Source organism: Epinephelus moara, chromosome 14 (assembly GCF_006386435.1).
Source record: "Epinephelus moara isolate mb chromosome 14, YSFRI_EMoa_1.0, whole genome shotgun sequence".
NCBI lineage: Eukaryota > Metazoa > Chordata > Actinopteri > Perciformes > Serranidae > Epinephelus > Epinephelus moara.
The window spans coordinates 12,032,888-12,050,950 of record NC_065519.1 but is presented as its reverse complement, the minus strand read 5'-3'; the positions used below and the strand labels follow the sequence as shown (position 1 = coordinate 12,050,950).

Sequence of the window (18,063 nt, the reverse complement as noted above, 5' to 3'; positions counted from 1 at the left end):
AAAAGTGACACAGGCATAATAGCACAAAAACACAACAAAACCAAAGACAAAAAATAGACAAATAAATAAATTTTAATACAGGAGTTTACAGGTCAGCTACATCAAAAACAGTCCAGGGCAGGCCTCTTGCATTGTATTTTTATTTTTTACAAATAAAGGAAATGAACAACTTTGTGTCCCCCAAACTGAAAAAAAAAAAAAAAAATTTACATTTTTTTTTAAACAAAAAAATAGGTAAAAAAAAAACTTGGGAAAACTATATTATTATTATTATTAACATTATTACATTTTAAAATTATGTCACAGAATTATTATAATTTTTAAACACTCTTCCCAGGTCATTTTTTTTTTTTTTTTTGGGGTCATTTTATCTTTCATTTTCATTTTCACTTTCTTCCCATGTTTTTTTTGAAGAAATAAATTCAGTTTGCTCAGGTTTCAAAGGCTTAATCTGGAACTGCAGGGCAATGTTTGCTCAGGTTTCAAAGGCTTAATCTGGAACTGCAGGGCAATGGAGAAGGGTGTCCATGTTACACACAATTTGTTTATAGATCCTTTGACAGAGTGTCTGATTTTATTTTTTATGTTTCATGCAATTTAAAACAGCTTGAATCAAAAGAGCATGGGAGGTGGCAGAGGGGATTTCCATGTGAGCAAAATAAAGCAGCAGAGTGACAAAGGCAGTTACATACTTTTTGTTTTAGTCAGTTGCAGTGTAGGTGGAGTGACCCCAAAATGGTGCAGAGAATACTCTCCACTACTTATAACTGGATAGGCATTTTAGTTTAACTTGCATGCTTACAGGTTTACAAAGATTATATTTTTGCATGATACTGGATAGTGTTGTGCAGGTGGAGGTGCAGGTGTCCCATGCAGGGCAGGCAGACACTGCACCGTCACAAGGAGGATCTCTCTGAGCGGGCTCCTCCCTCCTACTGCACCTCGTCACCGGGGCTCGTACCTGCCCTGTCTGCTCCTCCTGCGGTACAAAAGCTCTACGCATGCGAAGTGACTCTTCCTCTTTAGTCTAGCGTTACGGAAGACACAGGTAAGTCCAACGCAGGGGCGAAGTTACATTTTATTTCAGTCACAAAGGAGCTAACGCTGTTGTGTTGCCGTGTAGCGAGGCCTTACCCAGTGTGCAGTACTGGGAGGCGTTTGTGGTCCCGGTTAGTTAATCATTAACTTCCCAAGCTGTGAGCGACTGAAAGAAGTTAGCACAATACTTTAGCTAACATTAGCAACAGTAGCGCCAGCCTGTGTGAATGGGTGTTGGTCGTGTTAGCCAATTTAGCTAACCATGACAAGACAACACACGAGGTGGGAACCAGAAGCTAACTTAGCTTTAAGCTACCGTGTAAGATGCTCATCTGGCCCAGCTGCCACGTAACAAAGCTAACTAGTTAATGGTGTTTGCTAGCTTACTAACCCAACTGCCCGGCGACTGTGGCGCTAACTTTAGCCGTTTTAAAGATTACTTCGTGGACGCAGTTGACTAATAAGTTGGCTACGTGTTAACCTAACTCCTGTGACAGTGAGTGGAGGATGATTTGAGGCGGCAGCGACACGGCTCACAAGTTAATTTGACACATTAGCAATTAACGTTAGCTGTTAGCTTTGCGGGTAACTTAGGTGCCTCGCGACATATGGGTGCCTCTCCTTGGATATTTGTTTGTACCTAAGTGGGGAAAGTAAGGTTAAAATTAAAACAAACCTGAAAGTGGGTCAGCTTTTGTTTGGAGAGATGCATTTTAATGTCGAGCAGCGTGTAGCAAAGTACTCTTGGCTGCCATATCCCTTTTTATATTGAATTTTGAGGTAGTTATGCTACAATTTACTTTACAAGAGCTGCTGAGGAGTCTAAGCTAATCCTGGTTGTAGTCATAGTCCTGTGTTTACAACTCAGTGCTATAAATCAATGCTTACCAGGTCCCCCACGACAAAAAACAAATTATTCCTTTTTATATTTGTACAACTGGTTCATAATGCAACACTCATCTGTGTAAGTAATGCTGCTGTCAGTCTCATTTGGTGTTCTTGTTTCTTTTTCCCGGGGTGGTGTTAAACAGCCCATCATGGCAGATGATGAACCACAGTTCGACCAAGCCGACTCTGGGGCCTCCACAACATACCCAGTGCAGTGCTCCGCATTGAGGAAGAATGGCCATGTCATGATAAAAAAACGTCCCTGCAAGATTGTCGAAATGTCTACCTCCAAGACTGGCAAGCATGGACACGCTAAGGTAAAACCTCCTTGTGCATCCTTTGGAATTCAGAGCTCAAGGCACTCTTGTGATTTTTGCCTGATGTTTCACAGTTTTACAAGTAAACTCCCCCTCCATGCTTACATGGCCCGAGGCCAGGTCTAATCAGTTACAGTGTCCGTCTTCCCCAGGTTCACCTTGTTGGAATTGACCTCTTTACTGGGAAGAAGTTGGAAGATATCTGCCCATCTACCCATAACATGGATGTCCCTAATGTTTTAAGGAAAGACTACCAGGTGAGATGACCGTGTTGGATCTGTTCATGTAACTATGCAGTGTGTACTGGATGTTGTCAGTTTGGAAGCCAAGAATTGTTTCCCTGGGTATTGGGTGAGCATCACTACACCCATCTCCAATCATGTTTTAAATAGTGTACATGACCTAATCCTAATGAAAAAGTTTGGAAGAAAATAAGCTTTTTTGATTGCTCATCGGGTGTGTTGCATGCATCAGAGCTGAGCTGTCTCTTTGGTAGCTGTAAAAGGATATACAGGTTTGGAACTGGTTGAGCAGGTTTTGGCTTGGCTAACGAGCAGTCACTTCTGCCCTGGTTGGAGGCCTCTCTCTTGGGATAGCAGTTTTCTAACGACACAAAAACAGTGCTGGGTGTCAAGGGAGCAGGTTTTGTTTCATCATGGGGGTGGGGGGAGTTCTGGAGGTCCTCCCCCATCAAATTTTGAGCATCAAACACTTAATTTCCTGCTTTCTGGTGAACTTTCATGCACCTATTCATGGTGGCAATGTCTTTCTGTAAAGAGAAACAATAAAATGAAGGTGCCAAGTGACAATTCAGAATATAAAAATATAATGGATAATGTAGGTATGATTAGACTCCCCACTCCCTTTGTGTTTGGGGGAAGTAACCTCTTAAAATTCTCGTGGCACCTATTGACATCAGTGATAAAGTAATTAATTTCAGTTCATTAACAGATTTTTGCTGATGCACATTAAAGACATGTACCACATATCTGTGTTCAAAGAGAAGTCGAGAATGAAGTCAGTATATTTGAGGAAACATGAAATATTAAGTAAAGCACAGTATTTCATGAGAGGAAAAAATCTACCTGCCGTATAGTCTGCTGTGCATTAATTTATTGCTCTGCTGACGTGGTAGCGGCAGATGACTGTACATGTTTGGTGCAGGGTGTTTGGTATATGACATCCTCAGTTAGATACACCCTGTGACCCAAACTGTCAAAATAGTTTGTCTACAACTCGCGTGAGTTTTACCTTTTTTTTTTTTTTTTTTTTTAAACAAATTTTATGTCCTATTTCATCCCCTTGAAAGTGACGAGCAGACGAAGAACCGCGTTTTGGGACTCTCTGGATGAGACAAAACTTCAGGGAAGCGGCTATGCGCTGCTCTTCAGAGGTGGAAAATCGAATTTGACTGGAAACCTTCTGATTAGGCATAAATATCCCCACAGTGTGGCTTATTGTCCACATAAATGTTACAACTTCAGCACATCCACTAAATTGCAGCCCACCACTGCTTCCCTCAGCTCTTCAGTGGGAGGCATCCTGGAGTAGTGAGACAGTCCCAATCAGAGTGAAGGTGTCTGTTAGTGGGACGGATGCAGAGACAGTGACGCAGAGCTACCGGTCAGAGGAAAGAATCCATACTGCAGTATACCGAGCGCTGTCGGGGTGCACAGCCACAAATGTCTCAAATACAGAAAGTAAGAGGAAATTAAAAAGCGGGCAAAGTCAGAAGCACACGGCCACGACACGCACTTCTTGTGGGTCATAAGTGCTGATTAAGAGGGGTTATTTCTGCATGATTCATGTGTTATAGATATTAAGGGTAAATGTGCAATGTTTGTAAAATTCATTCTTTGCCTTATAACATGTTTAGGTCATAGGTATCAGCGATGGCTTCTTGTCCCTGATGAATGACTCTGGAGCAACCAGAGAAGACCTCAAAGTGCCAGAAACCGATTTGGGCAAAGAGATAACATCTAAGTTTAATGGAGGAGAGAATTTAATGGTGAGTTTCTGAAACCTACAATCTACATACTGATGGTGTCTGGAGCCACAGAAACAGTTTGTCATTTTATATGTTGCATTTCCATCTAGTCATACATTGAATATCTTGAAATCTGTCACGTTCACTGATATTTACTGAAACTTTGACAGTGTTCCAGAATTGCTTCATGCAGCTTTTTACGTGTGATCATTAAGTTCTTCATTTGCAGTTCTATGCTTGTGGTAAAGTGTGGTTGCAGCAATATACCAGTTTTAAGGTACACTGCGATATGAAAATTGATGATTATCATACCGTGTCCATTTTGCGTTTCTACAATATTGAGAAAAAATCTTAGCTTAGTCACTTTCAAAAGGAAACTTTCTACACATACTTTAATTAAAAAATGGTTTAAAGTTTTCAGTCAAAACTCAAAGATAAGAAAGCTGTCAATTACCTGCTCAGTCGATGTATTGGTATTACAGTCCCTCCGGGATTGTAGCAACCTTAAAATACCTGATTTTTGTGGCAGCTTTTCGGAAAAATTGCTTTGAAAGTTGCGGTGTTAAGCATGTCTGTTGTGACGAAATTGCGGGAGACGGTTAACATTGCAAAAGCTGTTTGTTTTTTGTTTTGTCTTTTGCAGTGTTTTTGTCTTACGTCGATCACTACCACGTTATTTTAATATTTTGCATCACATGCAAAAGTTGTCTGCAGCGGTACCGCTGCGCTGACAAGCCGGAGACATGTTGCGCCTCCTCACTTCAAGTCGCTGTCATTAACTTTTAACCTGCAAAGGCGGCAGTGCCGCAACATTGTAGGAATTTATGAAAGCCCTTGTGAACATTTCAATAGTTACACATTAAAAATATATTTATTTGCAGTTACTCTATTGAACGACCTCGAAGCATGAGCAAACGGGCTGTGTCACTTTGGATCAAAGAGTTGTGCCCTGTCACTGTCAGCGCAGGGCTGACAGGGCACCCTCCGCAGAGGAGAGGAGATGGATTCTAGGTCTGTTTGTAAACGGGGCTTCTCTGACAGTCATGTATTTCCCCCCCACAAAAACATCTCTTAATGCACTGTAGAGCGCCGTTTTTGTTTTGTTTTGTTTTTTCAAAATCGCCTTGATATCCAGCAAATTGCCTGGCAACCCTCCAATCGCCAATATACGATTTTGGTCGCTGATCGTCCCAGGCCTAATCCACACTCTGCTGCGGTCCGCTAGTTTCAGCCATTCTCCAAATATGTTGCGCAGTAGAAAAGTGTTGGTCAATTGATTTTCAAGAACATCAGGGAATTGTTTTGCACAGTCTCTAGTAGAAATATTTGTTAAATGTGAGACATTAGAATGCACATCTACATCTCCATACCATTGACAAGGAAGTTAATTCAGTGACGTATGTCCAATACGTTTACGTCGGGGGACTGCTATGATTGGTGGAACTCAAGGGAAACTGGTCAAAATTGCGGAAAAGTTGCGGTGGCTGGACAAAGTTGCAGGGCAGCGCAGAATTCATGGAGACTGGTTGAATTTGCGTGAATTGTTGCGATCACAACATTGCAAATTCCTGGAGGGACTGGTATTACATGAAGTACAACATGTTGAAAATCTGTTATCATACCTTTTAACCCTCTAGACAATATCTTACTTTCACTGGGGCTTGTGATGACCTTTTTAGACAATGCTTCTCAGAACGAAACCTGTTGGCAAGTTAATTTGGCAAGTTAGCTGTTGAAATTCCGGCAGAATAAAGGGGATAATTAAACAGTGATGTTTCATGTGATACAACTGGTACCAGATCTTATTTTTCTCCTCCCTTTTTTTTTCAGGCCACTGTGTTGAAAGCTTGCGACGAGGAAGCTGTAGTTGGCATCAAGGCCATGGCTTAACGTGTCCAGGACAACGCTGGAGACCTCCAAAGTCCTTCTCTCCAGTACGGCTTGAAGCCTCACCAAAGCTACTGGCCTTCACCCCACATCTCCACCAGTTTCCCTGCTGGTCACCTGAAATCCGGAAACTCGACTGGATCCGCTTCTACAACTCAGTCAGGGCTGACATGCATTCTCTACAATCAACGAAGTTGTCCATCCGTAGCCATCGCAGCGTAACTTTGCAGTGGCTACTGATATTGTTCCAGCAATATCTAGCACATTCCAGCAATTCCTAACATTCTGCGTAGAAAATGGCTGATTGGTTTTCTGTGCATTACTTCAATACATTCGCTTTTTTAATTCCTCCTATTGTCCTTTTTTTGTTTTTGTTTTGAATGAAGCGCAGAGCTTTGAGTTGGCTGTGAGCATGTACTTTAAGGCTCGTTTACAGTTGAGTTGCTGCATCTTGTTTTCAACTTAAATTTTCCCCTAAAATTTATCTAAACGCCACAAGCTACAACTCAGAACCTAAAAACATGTAACTTCATTGATGGCTGGAATATGCCTTTCTGCCTTTGACAATTAAATCATATGCATGCATACTCATAATCAACAATTACTTATATACACATGCCGTAGCAGCTATGAATTTATGTTAGCATAGTGCTGAGCGGTATAACAACTGACAATTTCTGTCATGGTATTTTTTAAGACTGGTTGTTTCATGGTATATCACATGTTTTTTTTTTGTATGACTGGTTCTTTACAAGTTTAATAGCAGCTGACTCCGTCAGGAGTACATAAAATATAAAGATAATATGTAATCATGTATACTAAAGGCTCTAACTAAAGGGTTTGCGTGGCCCCATAAAATCGTACAATATCTGAAGGAATTTGAAGAATCAGTTGCACAATGAAAACAATTTTTATTGTGTAAACAGCCGCATAGTAAAAACAGAACTTAAATCAAGACGGTAGACGAGCCAAAAAAGTCTAAATTGTTGCATAACAGTAATCAAAGCCTTTAGTTTATACATGATGTTAAAATATGTTTATATGTTTTGTTCTCCTGACAGTAGAATACAGTAAATCACTATAAATATCTATAAAGTATTCAAAGAGATTTCTCAAATGCACTAGTTAGAAACAAGCTTAATGGTCACATTGTTATGAAGTATTTTCACCCTGGTAAAACATCCTTAGAAACCAGTGTTTTAATCATTGCTTCAAACCCATCTTTAGCAGGACGGTGTCCTCGCACAGTTGGATTGTTACTGCGTTCGTAATGTCGCTGCACTGCTCGCTTTTCCTGTCGCACACAGCGCCTAGAACAAACCACGTTAAGCGACATCTGACGCCTCAGTTTCACTGTTTCATCTCCGATCGTAATCGCATACTCTTTGTATTTCAACACGTTTCCTGCTGCGGTAATGGCTTGATTTGCTTGTTAGCAGCGGCGGTAACATCGACTCCATAAACTGACATTACGTGGAATTTAAAAAAAAAAAAAAAAAAAAAAAAAGCTTAAACTGTTAGCTTCCCTCTTGGAGTCCATCTGCGGTCTCTTTTCTGTTCTGTTACATGTACTTTAGCTCGCGATGGAGCCTCTCCTAGCTGTTAACAGACTGTTAGCGTTATGCTACCTGGCTGAGCTGTACTGCTACCCAGCATGCCACTCAGCTGTGTATTTTGTAAATGTACAATAATTGGTGTTAAACTGTTTGTGTCACAATTTATTAGGTGCCATGGTGTTTTGCGCTGTTGCAGAGAGCTGGTCTAGGTTGTTAACTGTTAGTGAGGAGGTGATGCAGTTAATAGGGGGCTCCCTGTCACGCTCTTTCCTGTCTGTTCAGAAGCTACAACAATAGTTCCAGCCTTGAACTGCTGTGTAAAATGTTCATACCATACCGAAAATTAAAACCCGTATACCGCCCAGCACTATGTTACCAGCATAACTTTATTTACATTTTAACTGCAGATCTTGTGACAGCATTTCTCCTGCATCTAGCCAGTCAGTCTTTGGTTGCAGGGAACTCTGGCGTCTCAGCTGTCCTGATGCCCAACAGGCCCGGACAGGGGTGGCTGGGTGGGGCCATTTTCTCTTCTATGCTACGAAACTTTTTTCCTTTCACTTGAGGCCTTTTACGAGCTGATAAATGTATCGAAAAACTATTTTGAAAGAACAAAACACTGAAAACCTTAACTGTTAGCAACATCACAATGCTAAGGATCACGTTAGCTTCTTGGCACACAGTAGTGGAAACAAGAAACCATTTTAACGTCTCGTAAGACATAGCCAAATCTGGATGGTCGTTCTGCTGTGGGTTATCGGAATAGGAGAGTGTTAGCATTGAGCTATATTATGGGTTGCGGGCGGGTGAAAGTAGTTGTAGAAAGTAAATGGGGGGATGGTAGGTTTGTTTGTAGTTTAACGGGATTTTTAAGTATTTTGTGCAGCCTTTGCACTCTAAAAACGGACTGTGGTTCACACGGACTTTTTCAAAACGATGCCGAATGGTTCTCTATGTTTACATCCACACAAAAACCTGTTACTGGGAGACATCGGGTAATTGCAAGAAAAGCGGAACGCATCTACACGCACTGCACTAATGTGCTGTAGAAGCTGCATTTACATGCAGGTAGTCAGTTTTTCTCCCCTACCTCCTACTATAAAATAAAACTTTAAAAAAAGAAAATTAGGTGTATTTGCAATATATTTGAAGCGCTGCAGTCTGAGATCTTGTTTTTCTGATCTGAGCATTTGCACTGATGGTGCAGTGAGTGGGACGGACTCTGAAGTCTTTCAAGAGTGCATGCGCTGTTTAGCTGTGGATATTACTGATTTAGTTTGACTTTGGATTTTGGCTACCTTCTGCGCTGTCGTCATAGCAATACTTTTCCTATTTCAAGTTTTGGTCATGAACCTGTGCTCTGTTAGAAACTCATAAGCGTCAAGAAATCAGATTTCTCAAGCAGAAATCTCTCCATCGAGTAAAGGAGGTGTTTGCACGACATTTTGTGATTGGATCAGTTAAATGTGTGCAAACACTGATTTGTAATGTTGACATTGGAAGGTATTCTGTCCAGCTTTCAAGTTGTCCTTTGTACAGCAGCAGCCGGTCTGTTATTTTTGTTCCGACGTAGGTCCAGCTCAAGTATTTCTTATTTTTGTCAAGACACCAAAGTTATCCACTGAATGTTGTGTTATGTATTAAATTCTGCATTAATTTTGTTTGTGAACATTCCGTTCTTAGTCGATTTGTGGCAGTTTCCCCCTGAAAAATACCACGTTAGGAGCTCTGGCGTTAGAACAGTGGCTTCCAGCTCTGGTCTTTGCTCCTGGCCATCTAGATTTCCACTCATGGTACAAAGCGGCACAACAAAGAAGGTGCAAGAGCCAAAGATGGAAGCCACGTGGCTGTACTAATGATACATTTAATATTGAATAATCATTCCTATAAGCAGGATGAAGAAGCATTTAAGGCAGCACTATAGTAGAAACCGACCTTGTGACATGCAGGCAGTTGAGTTGACTGACATTCTGTGGCAAATGGGGGCACATGCAAGACAACTTGAAGCCCCTGCTTGCCTTTTACAAGCATATTGATCCTCTCACATCTTCCTGCTGCGCCTCAACCTCATGTTACCACTCGTGAGCTGACACATGCTCTGCCCCTTGAGTTTCTAGTATACTGCTTCCTTAAATACATAGCTAGATTTCCAAACATATCCTAACATCCAATCAGTAGTAATAGTTGTAAGAGGTTTCCAAATTATTCTGTCTCCACCTCAGCAGCCCTGAAAGAAGACAAGCGTCTTCCCTAAGCCATATTTGAGCCCCGTCACACGTGTCTTTAACCAAGGTCAGACGTGGGAACATCGACTCCTTTCTCGCCCTCCGCTCCCTCCGATAATTACGCTGCCCTCGCCACTGATATGTAGCACTAATTACTACCACACGTCTTGTCAGTGATCCTCTCTACCTTCAGATGTCTCTCACATGGAGACAGGAAACAGGACTGACCTCTCGATTCCGTTTGAGACAATGTTTACACTGTACACTGTCGGCTTCACACGCCGATGTAGGATCAGAGACCGCGACGAATACAGCTGCAAAACGACACACGAGGGCAGACTTTCTCAGGGCTCCACATAGTGTTAGGAGATGTGTTAACTTTAATGGTGTCAGCAGTGAGGATAATAAATGACATGAGAATTATTTTTATTTTGAGTAATTTGTCTCACGTGTCTGTAATACGCTGGTTTGGGAGAATGTTCCATTTCCTGGTGTTTTTGTTTCCCTCCCGATCTTCTCTGGTGCCTCTCATCAAAGACATCGTCTGTTTCTCCTTTTCTCTCCTTTTAACTCTGTCAGTCGTCTTGCAGGAAGCTGGTTTGTATATGTAGACCACAGGTACAGTGTGTTGTTAAAACAGGGAATAGGTGAATTGCTCTTTTCTTCCTTTAAATGTTTGAGTTTCTTGGGGAAATCTTACCTTGAGCCTCTCCTGTAATAAAGATACACAGGCTCCTCTATTCTAACTAATGTATGGCTGCTGTCTTAAAAATCACAACTGTCTGTTTTTATTGTATAGGCAAAATAAAGTTCATTCAGATGTTACTGGCTACAGTCGTCAACTGTTTTCACTTAGTTTGTCCGAAATGGCGACGGCTTAAAGGAGTTCTGTTTTTTGTTTAACCCCTGGATGAAACCGACCATAAAGCACAGGGGTCAGTTACAGTAACATGCTTTAGTCATGAAGCTAATAAACTGAGACTATGTGCTAAAATAAAGCAGTGAGGGTTGGTTGTTTGACTATAACCTACATGCTGGGAGTGGGAATCATCAGAGGATCCACAATAAAATATTATCACAATACTTAAGTGAAGATAAAATATTGCAATTTTAAGTATGTTGTGATATGCTGAGTACTGTGATAAAATATGTTAATATTATGTCAATGTAATAAGAAACTAAATTATGTCTCCAAAAGAAACTGTCAACGTCTGCTTTATCTCAACAGAAAGTTTTTAGTCTGTTCATCTCACGTCAGCTATTTTTTTTCGTTGCAGAAAAATGTATGTAGTAGACTGAAAAAGCAATTAATTTTATTTTTTAATTATTATTATAAAAGAATAATAAAAAAAAATCAATACTTGGCACTGTGTGATGATACGATATCGGCACACAAAAATGTCTTGATACTATGCTGCATCAATTTTTATTTGTTTTTTTTTCACCCCCTGCGACATGTTTTCATGTTGTCACAATACTGGAACTTTGTCGCTGTCAGTCAAGCACCCATACCAACAGATAGGAGACACAAAGGAGTAGATGCTGTTAAACAAAACATGATAAAAAAAAAAGTATTACCAACTTTCACACTCACAAATTCAGCAGAACTGGTTATTTCCCTTATTACAGTGGAAAATACGAAACATTGAAAATTCATAATGAATATTCTACTTGAGATATTGAGTCCCATTGGTGGAATATGATTTTAAATTCACAGAAGTTACTAAATAGCTTTCATTTAAACTACTCTGTTACTTCTGTTATTTTGCAGCAAGGACAGTGAATACAAAAACAAAACAAAAAAACTAACCCAAAAAACCACATAACCAAAAAATCATAAAACCCAACTAAACTTAAATGTTGGTTTAAAACCAACAAAAGACTAAAGACTAATAATGCTGTCTAGGAAGAAGTTAGGCTTGTTCACTACCACAGGCTCTATTCATCTTTTCTTATGTTCTTTAAGTTTATTATTTTACGTATATAGTCAAGCATTTTTTGCTGAAAATTCTTTAGATGTCCCACCTGCCTAAGGTTTTAAACTTAAAAAAAGCAATAAAGTAAAGGGAGGAAAGAAAATAGAAACCACAGGATAAGGTAAAGCACAACCAGGGCAATATATTTGTTTTAACTATTGTGAATTGCACATAGACCTGACCAATATGTACCTTTACTTGAGACATGCTGTAGTTTTAGTTTCAATATTCATTCATTAAGGACTCTAAAGAGCTGAACACAAAAAAATGGAAATGTTGTGCTATGTAGGAACGTACTGTATCTCTGTGGACAATTAATTAGTTAATTAATAATTAATTTTATAACATTAATGTACACATTAACAGTTAAACAACAATGTCTGTACATTTCCCCCAGCCCTAGCAGACTAATTGACAAATAAATAATAATACAAAAACAAACATAATTCCCATACAATTTCAAATCATTTAAAATTATGATTTTCCAAGAACTCCATAAAAACTATGTTAGGTGGCTCCAGAAAGTTTTTTTGTGTCAAAAATATGGCTCTTTAGGTTGCTGACCTCTGGATGACCTACAACAGCAGGCAATTAAAGTAAATGTGACCCAGCTGCACTCTGATTGGCTAATTGCTAATGAGTCTTTATGTGTTGGCGGAAGTTCGCACTTCTTTAAAGAAGATATCAACTAGTGGAGATGAACAATATGGATTATCTTTTACAGCCCAAACGTTAAAGTCTGGTTTTTGAAGAAAAACTGGACATTAAACTCCTCTATATCCACCCGCCACGGAATATTATCATAAACCAAACAGCTGCTAAAAATAACATAATTTACCAAGTGGCTAACCGCTAGCATGTTAGAGGCTAACTGCTAGCATACCAGAGGCTAACTGCTAGCTTGTCAGAGGCTAACTGCTAGCTTGTCAGAGAAGACGCTTCTCTGCTTCCGGTTGGAGATGGTACCTGGTCAAGAACAGTCTTCCAGGATGTCCAGCATCTTTCTGAGCGGACTACCAAACATGAAAACAGCAGTTCAATGCGGTGTATTTGGGTTTGCTGTGTCATCGCCTGCAAATGGAGGAAACGAACAGTTCAACAGCTAATTGAGAAGAACAGGTATGTGCCCAGTTGTGTTCACGTGTGGTACACTGTGTGGGAAATTTGAAATAGCACATTGTGTTTTTAGCTTTGCATCTGTCTAAAATAGTTATCTGTCCAATATCCCCTTTAAACACCACTTAATCAGTCAGAATAAACCAAAATTAAACTTGATTTTGTTATTATCTTAGAGTGAATTTTTCTGTGTAGGCCTACCTCATGTTGTAATATGCCATGCAGACCTGATACAGATACTGCATTGAAGCCATTGTAAACAGTGGTTGAATATGAGTAGGCTAGAGAAACAACATTAAACATGAGACACTGGTGGGTGCTTTTAGAATTGATTTTAAGGTTTTTTGGATTGCTTACAAACCCCTGAGAGGCCTTGCTCCAAGTTATATAACATATATTTTATTGCCTTATGTCCCTTCTCTCACCCTGAGATCCTCAGATGCATCTTTTTCATGTTGTTTCGAGGTCTAGATTATTTCGCAAAGGTGACAGAGCCTTTGCAGTCAGAGCTCCTGGACTTTGAAATGACCTGCCCGAGGAGATCAGGGCTGCAATGTCTTATCACTTCTGAAAACCTGCGTGTTTAAAACTACCTTTTGGTGATTTTAACTGCTTTATTATTGTGTGTTTAACTCTGTTAGGTGTGTTCTGTTTTTATTGCTTTAATCTTGTTTTATTTGCTTTGTCTTTTATTGGGGTTTGTAAAGGGCTTTGTAACTGTGTTTTGAAAGGTGCTATACTCAAGTAGCCTACTTTACTTGCATATAATCTGAGACACTTACGTCTACTCTACTACACTCCAAAGGGAAATATTCTACTTTTTACTCCACTACAGTTATCTGATAACTTTAGTTAGGCTACAGGTTACTTTACAAGTTAGAATTTTTACTCACGAAACATGACTGGTAGAAAAAGATTTCCGCACACTTACATCTATGCAGTGTTTCATTTTATTGTTGAGCTTTCGGTCTATTTGACCCTCATCAGAGCATACATGAGGTGACAATGGTCAGGTATATGAAAGTAACCAATTTCAGTCTTATCACTATGCAACATACCTGTGCACTACCCAGGTGGTAGAAGCCCCACCTCCTGGGAGTTAACAAAAAAGTACTGAATGGCAAACTGTGAGGCATACAAATGGATGCCAGACTTGTCTTGTCATACAGTACCACAATACAAGAAAGCTGGTGGAACACAGTGAATACAGAAAAACATATAAGCTTGTAACAATCAGTCAAAAGCCATCATTAATCAGAGATCCCCAAATCTATAGAGCACACATCTCAAAAGTAAGACAAAGAGTTATGAAAGGGTGTCGGGTGAGAACCATCATAAACCACAGACCCCAAATTCTACAAAACATGGAAAAACATCTTGATAACAGCACAACACGCATATCAAAGTCCTCATTAAGGCCTGTAGGCTGAAGTGCATCTAAGTGTCAATCCAGAACAGGTCCCTTTGGCATATCTTTCTTTCCATATCTCCCTCTCTTTGCAGTTCAATGTGCTCAATGCCCTGGAATCTCAGAGAGGAGATGGGGTTTGAAAATTCATTGGTCCACAGGGGGAGCCAGAGCGATCAGTCACATTTTAGCCATTTTTAAGCATTTTTCTGTTGTTATAGCGCCACCCAGTTGCCAATTAGAGTTAAATTCCTCCAGTCACCTTGAGGCGTCCTGTTCTACATATCTACCAAGTTTAGTAAAAATCAATATGGCGGTTAGGTTTGATGGGGTCAATAATGGAGGGGTCCCCTCAGATTATGTGTGGTCATATGCCTACAAAGTTGCGTGGTGATGGGTGAAACCCTTGAGATGTTATACACCTTTATGTGATGAGCCACGCCCTCCGCAATATTCATTGCCTTATAGAAGCTCAGTTTTAGTAAGTTTTCCAACTTTTGCCAAGAGGGAACTTTAGATATTGGTCCCTAGATTATGTTCACCCAGTTTCATGCAGATCGCTCAAACTTCCTAGGAAGAGATCCATTTGAAGTGTTTTTCAAAAAATTCAAAATGGCGGAAAATCTATATAAGCGGAAGTTATGGGTTCTTGAGGCAAATGTGTTCCTCATGAGGAGAGGCATCTCTGTGCAAAGTTTCATGTCTCTACGACATACGGGGCATGAGATATGCCCATTCAAAGTTTGACATTTCAATGGGTTGCTATAGCGCCCCCCTTTGGCCAATTGATGTAATATTGCTTCATTGGCATCCTCCCATGACCCTCTACCACTGTGCCAAATTTCACATGGATTGACCAAGTCAGTGAGGAGAAAAACGTGGAACAGATACACAGACAGACCCACAGACAGACAGACAGAGTTTTCGTCATTATATAGTAAGTTAAATCTTATCATGAGGGCATTTTAAGTAAGTAAATGACGATCTCTGTGCTGCATGTGATAAAAACCCGTAACAGGAAAGCTTTTGCCTGATCTTGGATGTCTAAAAACATAAGTTATCCATGTGTTGCAACACTGGGCACGATTTCCACATGGATAATTCCCATCTTTTAAAGAAAAGAGTCTGTTATGGGTCAGCCTTAATGTTGGCCGTCACCAGTCTGTTGTGTAAATTAGGACCTCTTTTATAGACATAGAAGGGATCCTTAAAATGCTGGGCTAATCCTTTATCAGAGGCCAAAATGTGCAGGTGTTTTAGAATGGTGTTCTTGAGGATATAGGCCCGAGGAGTCTAAGTGGTGATACAGGATACTTTTATGCAACAGAGCAGAGCAGGATTTAGAGAGTGCAACTTGGTACGCCTTATCAACACACTGTAAAGAGTAGCCTCTGTCCAGAGAATATTTGTTCATGGCAGCAGCTTTATCAATGTATTCGTCATTAGAGTGACATATGCGTCTGAGTCTGTAGAACTGACTTTTGGGTAAACCATACTTACGAGGTCTGGGATGAGCACTGCTGGCGAGAAGGAGTGTATTCCTATCAGTTCCAAGACCAAGCCGGGTGTAGCGGTGGTTGTTCATGAAAATGTACAGCTAAAATATTAGCCGATTCATTTGCAATTATTTTGACAATAGCTGAAGTCATTTTTCCTGCAAAAAATTGTAATTGTTCCAGCTTTTTCTTTAAATGCAGGGCTTGTACTCGAAGCAGAGAATTTTTACAGTGTGGTATTAGTACTATTAAAAGACAGGATCTGAATACTTCCTCCAATTCTGATGGTAACGCACTGAACACTATAAATATCTGTCAAATACTGAAAGAAACTGTTGGAGTGTCAGTAATCATAAGCTACATTGATGTTAAATGCCCAGTAGGTGGCAGTGAAGCACTACTTTTGATAGCTGAGATTTTTCTGAAGTTTGCTCTTTCAAATCTTGGGTATCTAATTTTTCACAAGCACAATAGCAGAGGTGGTAAAAGTGTTTTAGGAAGCCATGCACGTGCTGTGATGTTAAAGGACCAAATGCAAAGGGACGAGTGTGTGGACTGCAGCTGTGCATGATGGCATCCACTCATGGCAACAAGAGTTTAGAGATGTTTGAATTATTTGGCTGAAGCACCTGCTGATCATGCCTCGTTTGTGACTTTTAATAACCACGAGGCCCTCCATACAGCGCTCCGATCCAGGTCGCCCATTTAGAACTGCGTCAGTAATCACAGAGCCCCTCTTCAAACAGGGCCACAGCTGTCTCCTATCAGCCCCGCCTCTAACAAATTATGCAAAACATTGTATCGGAAAATAAGCTGCGAAGGAAACTCTACATCCTCAGCGCTCTCCCACACAACCCGGTGAACAAGGCACGTTCAATTACGGCCCCCACAGACTCCAGAGCCCATTAAGGCCCCCTTCATGGCCATTATAGAGAAACCTCCAGTGCCTCTCTCCTCCAAGAGTGTTTTACTGGGATCGTCTGAACTCTTTTGAGGCCCGGCGTGGTGATAGAAGCAGGGATTGTGGAGGGGATTGGCCGAGGTTTTATGGGCCATTCCACAGTGCTCCGAGCCTGTTTATCCAGACGGTAAAGCCGCTGGATTCCTGCCTGATGTTTGGAGTACATGGACCGGTTTGGAATGATTGGAGATTTGATAGAGTTTCAGGGTAGAGGGATTCTCTTATAAGTCAGGGAAAACACTCCGAACACACACACACACACACACACACACGCAGGCTACATACATCAACACTGGGGTAGCTCCGAGTGTAAAGGAGGGTCATTATGTAACTGCAGGACCTATGTCTCAGACCAGCATGAGATGAGAAGGAGCAGAGATCAAAGCATTACTGTGAACTGTGCGCTTTTATTGAAACTGTATGGGATTAACTGTGCCTGTGTGGGTGTGTGAAAGAGTTGAGAGGGAATATAGAGCTACCTTCAGTTTCTTCCAGCAGGCCCACACATAACTGCATTATCACTGGTGCTTTTATTTGGCAATACTACACAGGGCAGGTGTGATACAGTTATAGTTATGTCCGAAAGAAAAGAAAGAGGAAAAACAAGTGTCACCACACTATTAACAGTGTCACACAAAAATGTAGACCAGCTCCAAGTAGTAGTAGAAAACTAAAATAAATTACTTTCAAAGTTCAGATTATTATTCAAGACGTAAACTGAAAAGAAATCTCACTTCCCGTCACGGAGCAGTGGGGAAGAGCCCTCAATCTGTGCCCATCAGAGCCTCGTTCAATTTAAGGTGCTGCCTCGCCTTCATCTCTCAAAAGTCAGACTCTCTAAAATGTTCCCAGATGTTGATTCCACTCGTGACAGGTGCAGACTTGATCCTGCACTTTGGCACTCTCATTGGCTGTGTCCTAATTTGTCCACTCATTGGAGTTCGATCTTCAAGACACTATCAGATATTTTAAAAATGAAGATTTACCCAGATACTTCGACAGCCATCTTTGGCATGGCAGGAGAGGAAGATAAGAATCTTTCAGGCTCAAAGTAACACAATTTGTCACTTTATTAGGACGGAGATTAATACAACTCTACTGGAAGGACACTCAATCGCCAAACTGGACTCAGTGGTTGAGGAAAGTGATGCAGCATCTCAAACTTGAGAAACCAGGATTCATATTAAATGGCTCTTCTGATTAATTTA

General features: G+C 40.6%; 1 protein-coding gene across 3 annotated transcripts; it reads left to right on the top strand.

Moving 5' to 3' along the window:
* Window positions 1-897: 897 nt before the first annotated feature.
* Window positions 898-10,728, top strand: eif5a2 (eukaryotic translation initiation factor 5A2). 3 transcript variants are annotated; one of them, XM_050061098.1, is made up of 5 exons: window positions 898-1,048; window positions 2,070-2,243; window positions 2,396-2,500; window positions 4,120-4,251; window positions 6,061-10,728. In XM_050061098.1, the coding sequence occupies exons 2-5, from the start codon at window positions 2,076-2,078 to the stop codon at window positions 6,118-6,120; spliced, it is 465 nt and encodes a 154-aa protein (XP_049917055.1). In that variant the 5' UTR covers window positions 898-1,048; window positions 2,070-2,075; the 3' UTR covers window positions 6,121-10,728. The 3 variants fall into 3 exon arrangements, with proteins under 3 accessions (XP_049917055.1, XP_049917056.1, XP_049917054.1); XM_050061099.1 differs by lacking the exon at window positions 898-1,048 and adding an exon at window positions 1,181-1,320; XM_050061097.1 differs by lacking the exon at window positions 898-1,048 and adding an exon at window positions 1,256-1,357.
* The last annotated feature ends 7,335 nt before the right edge of the window (window positions 10,729-18,063 follow it).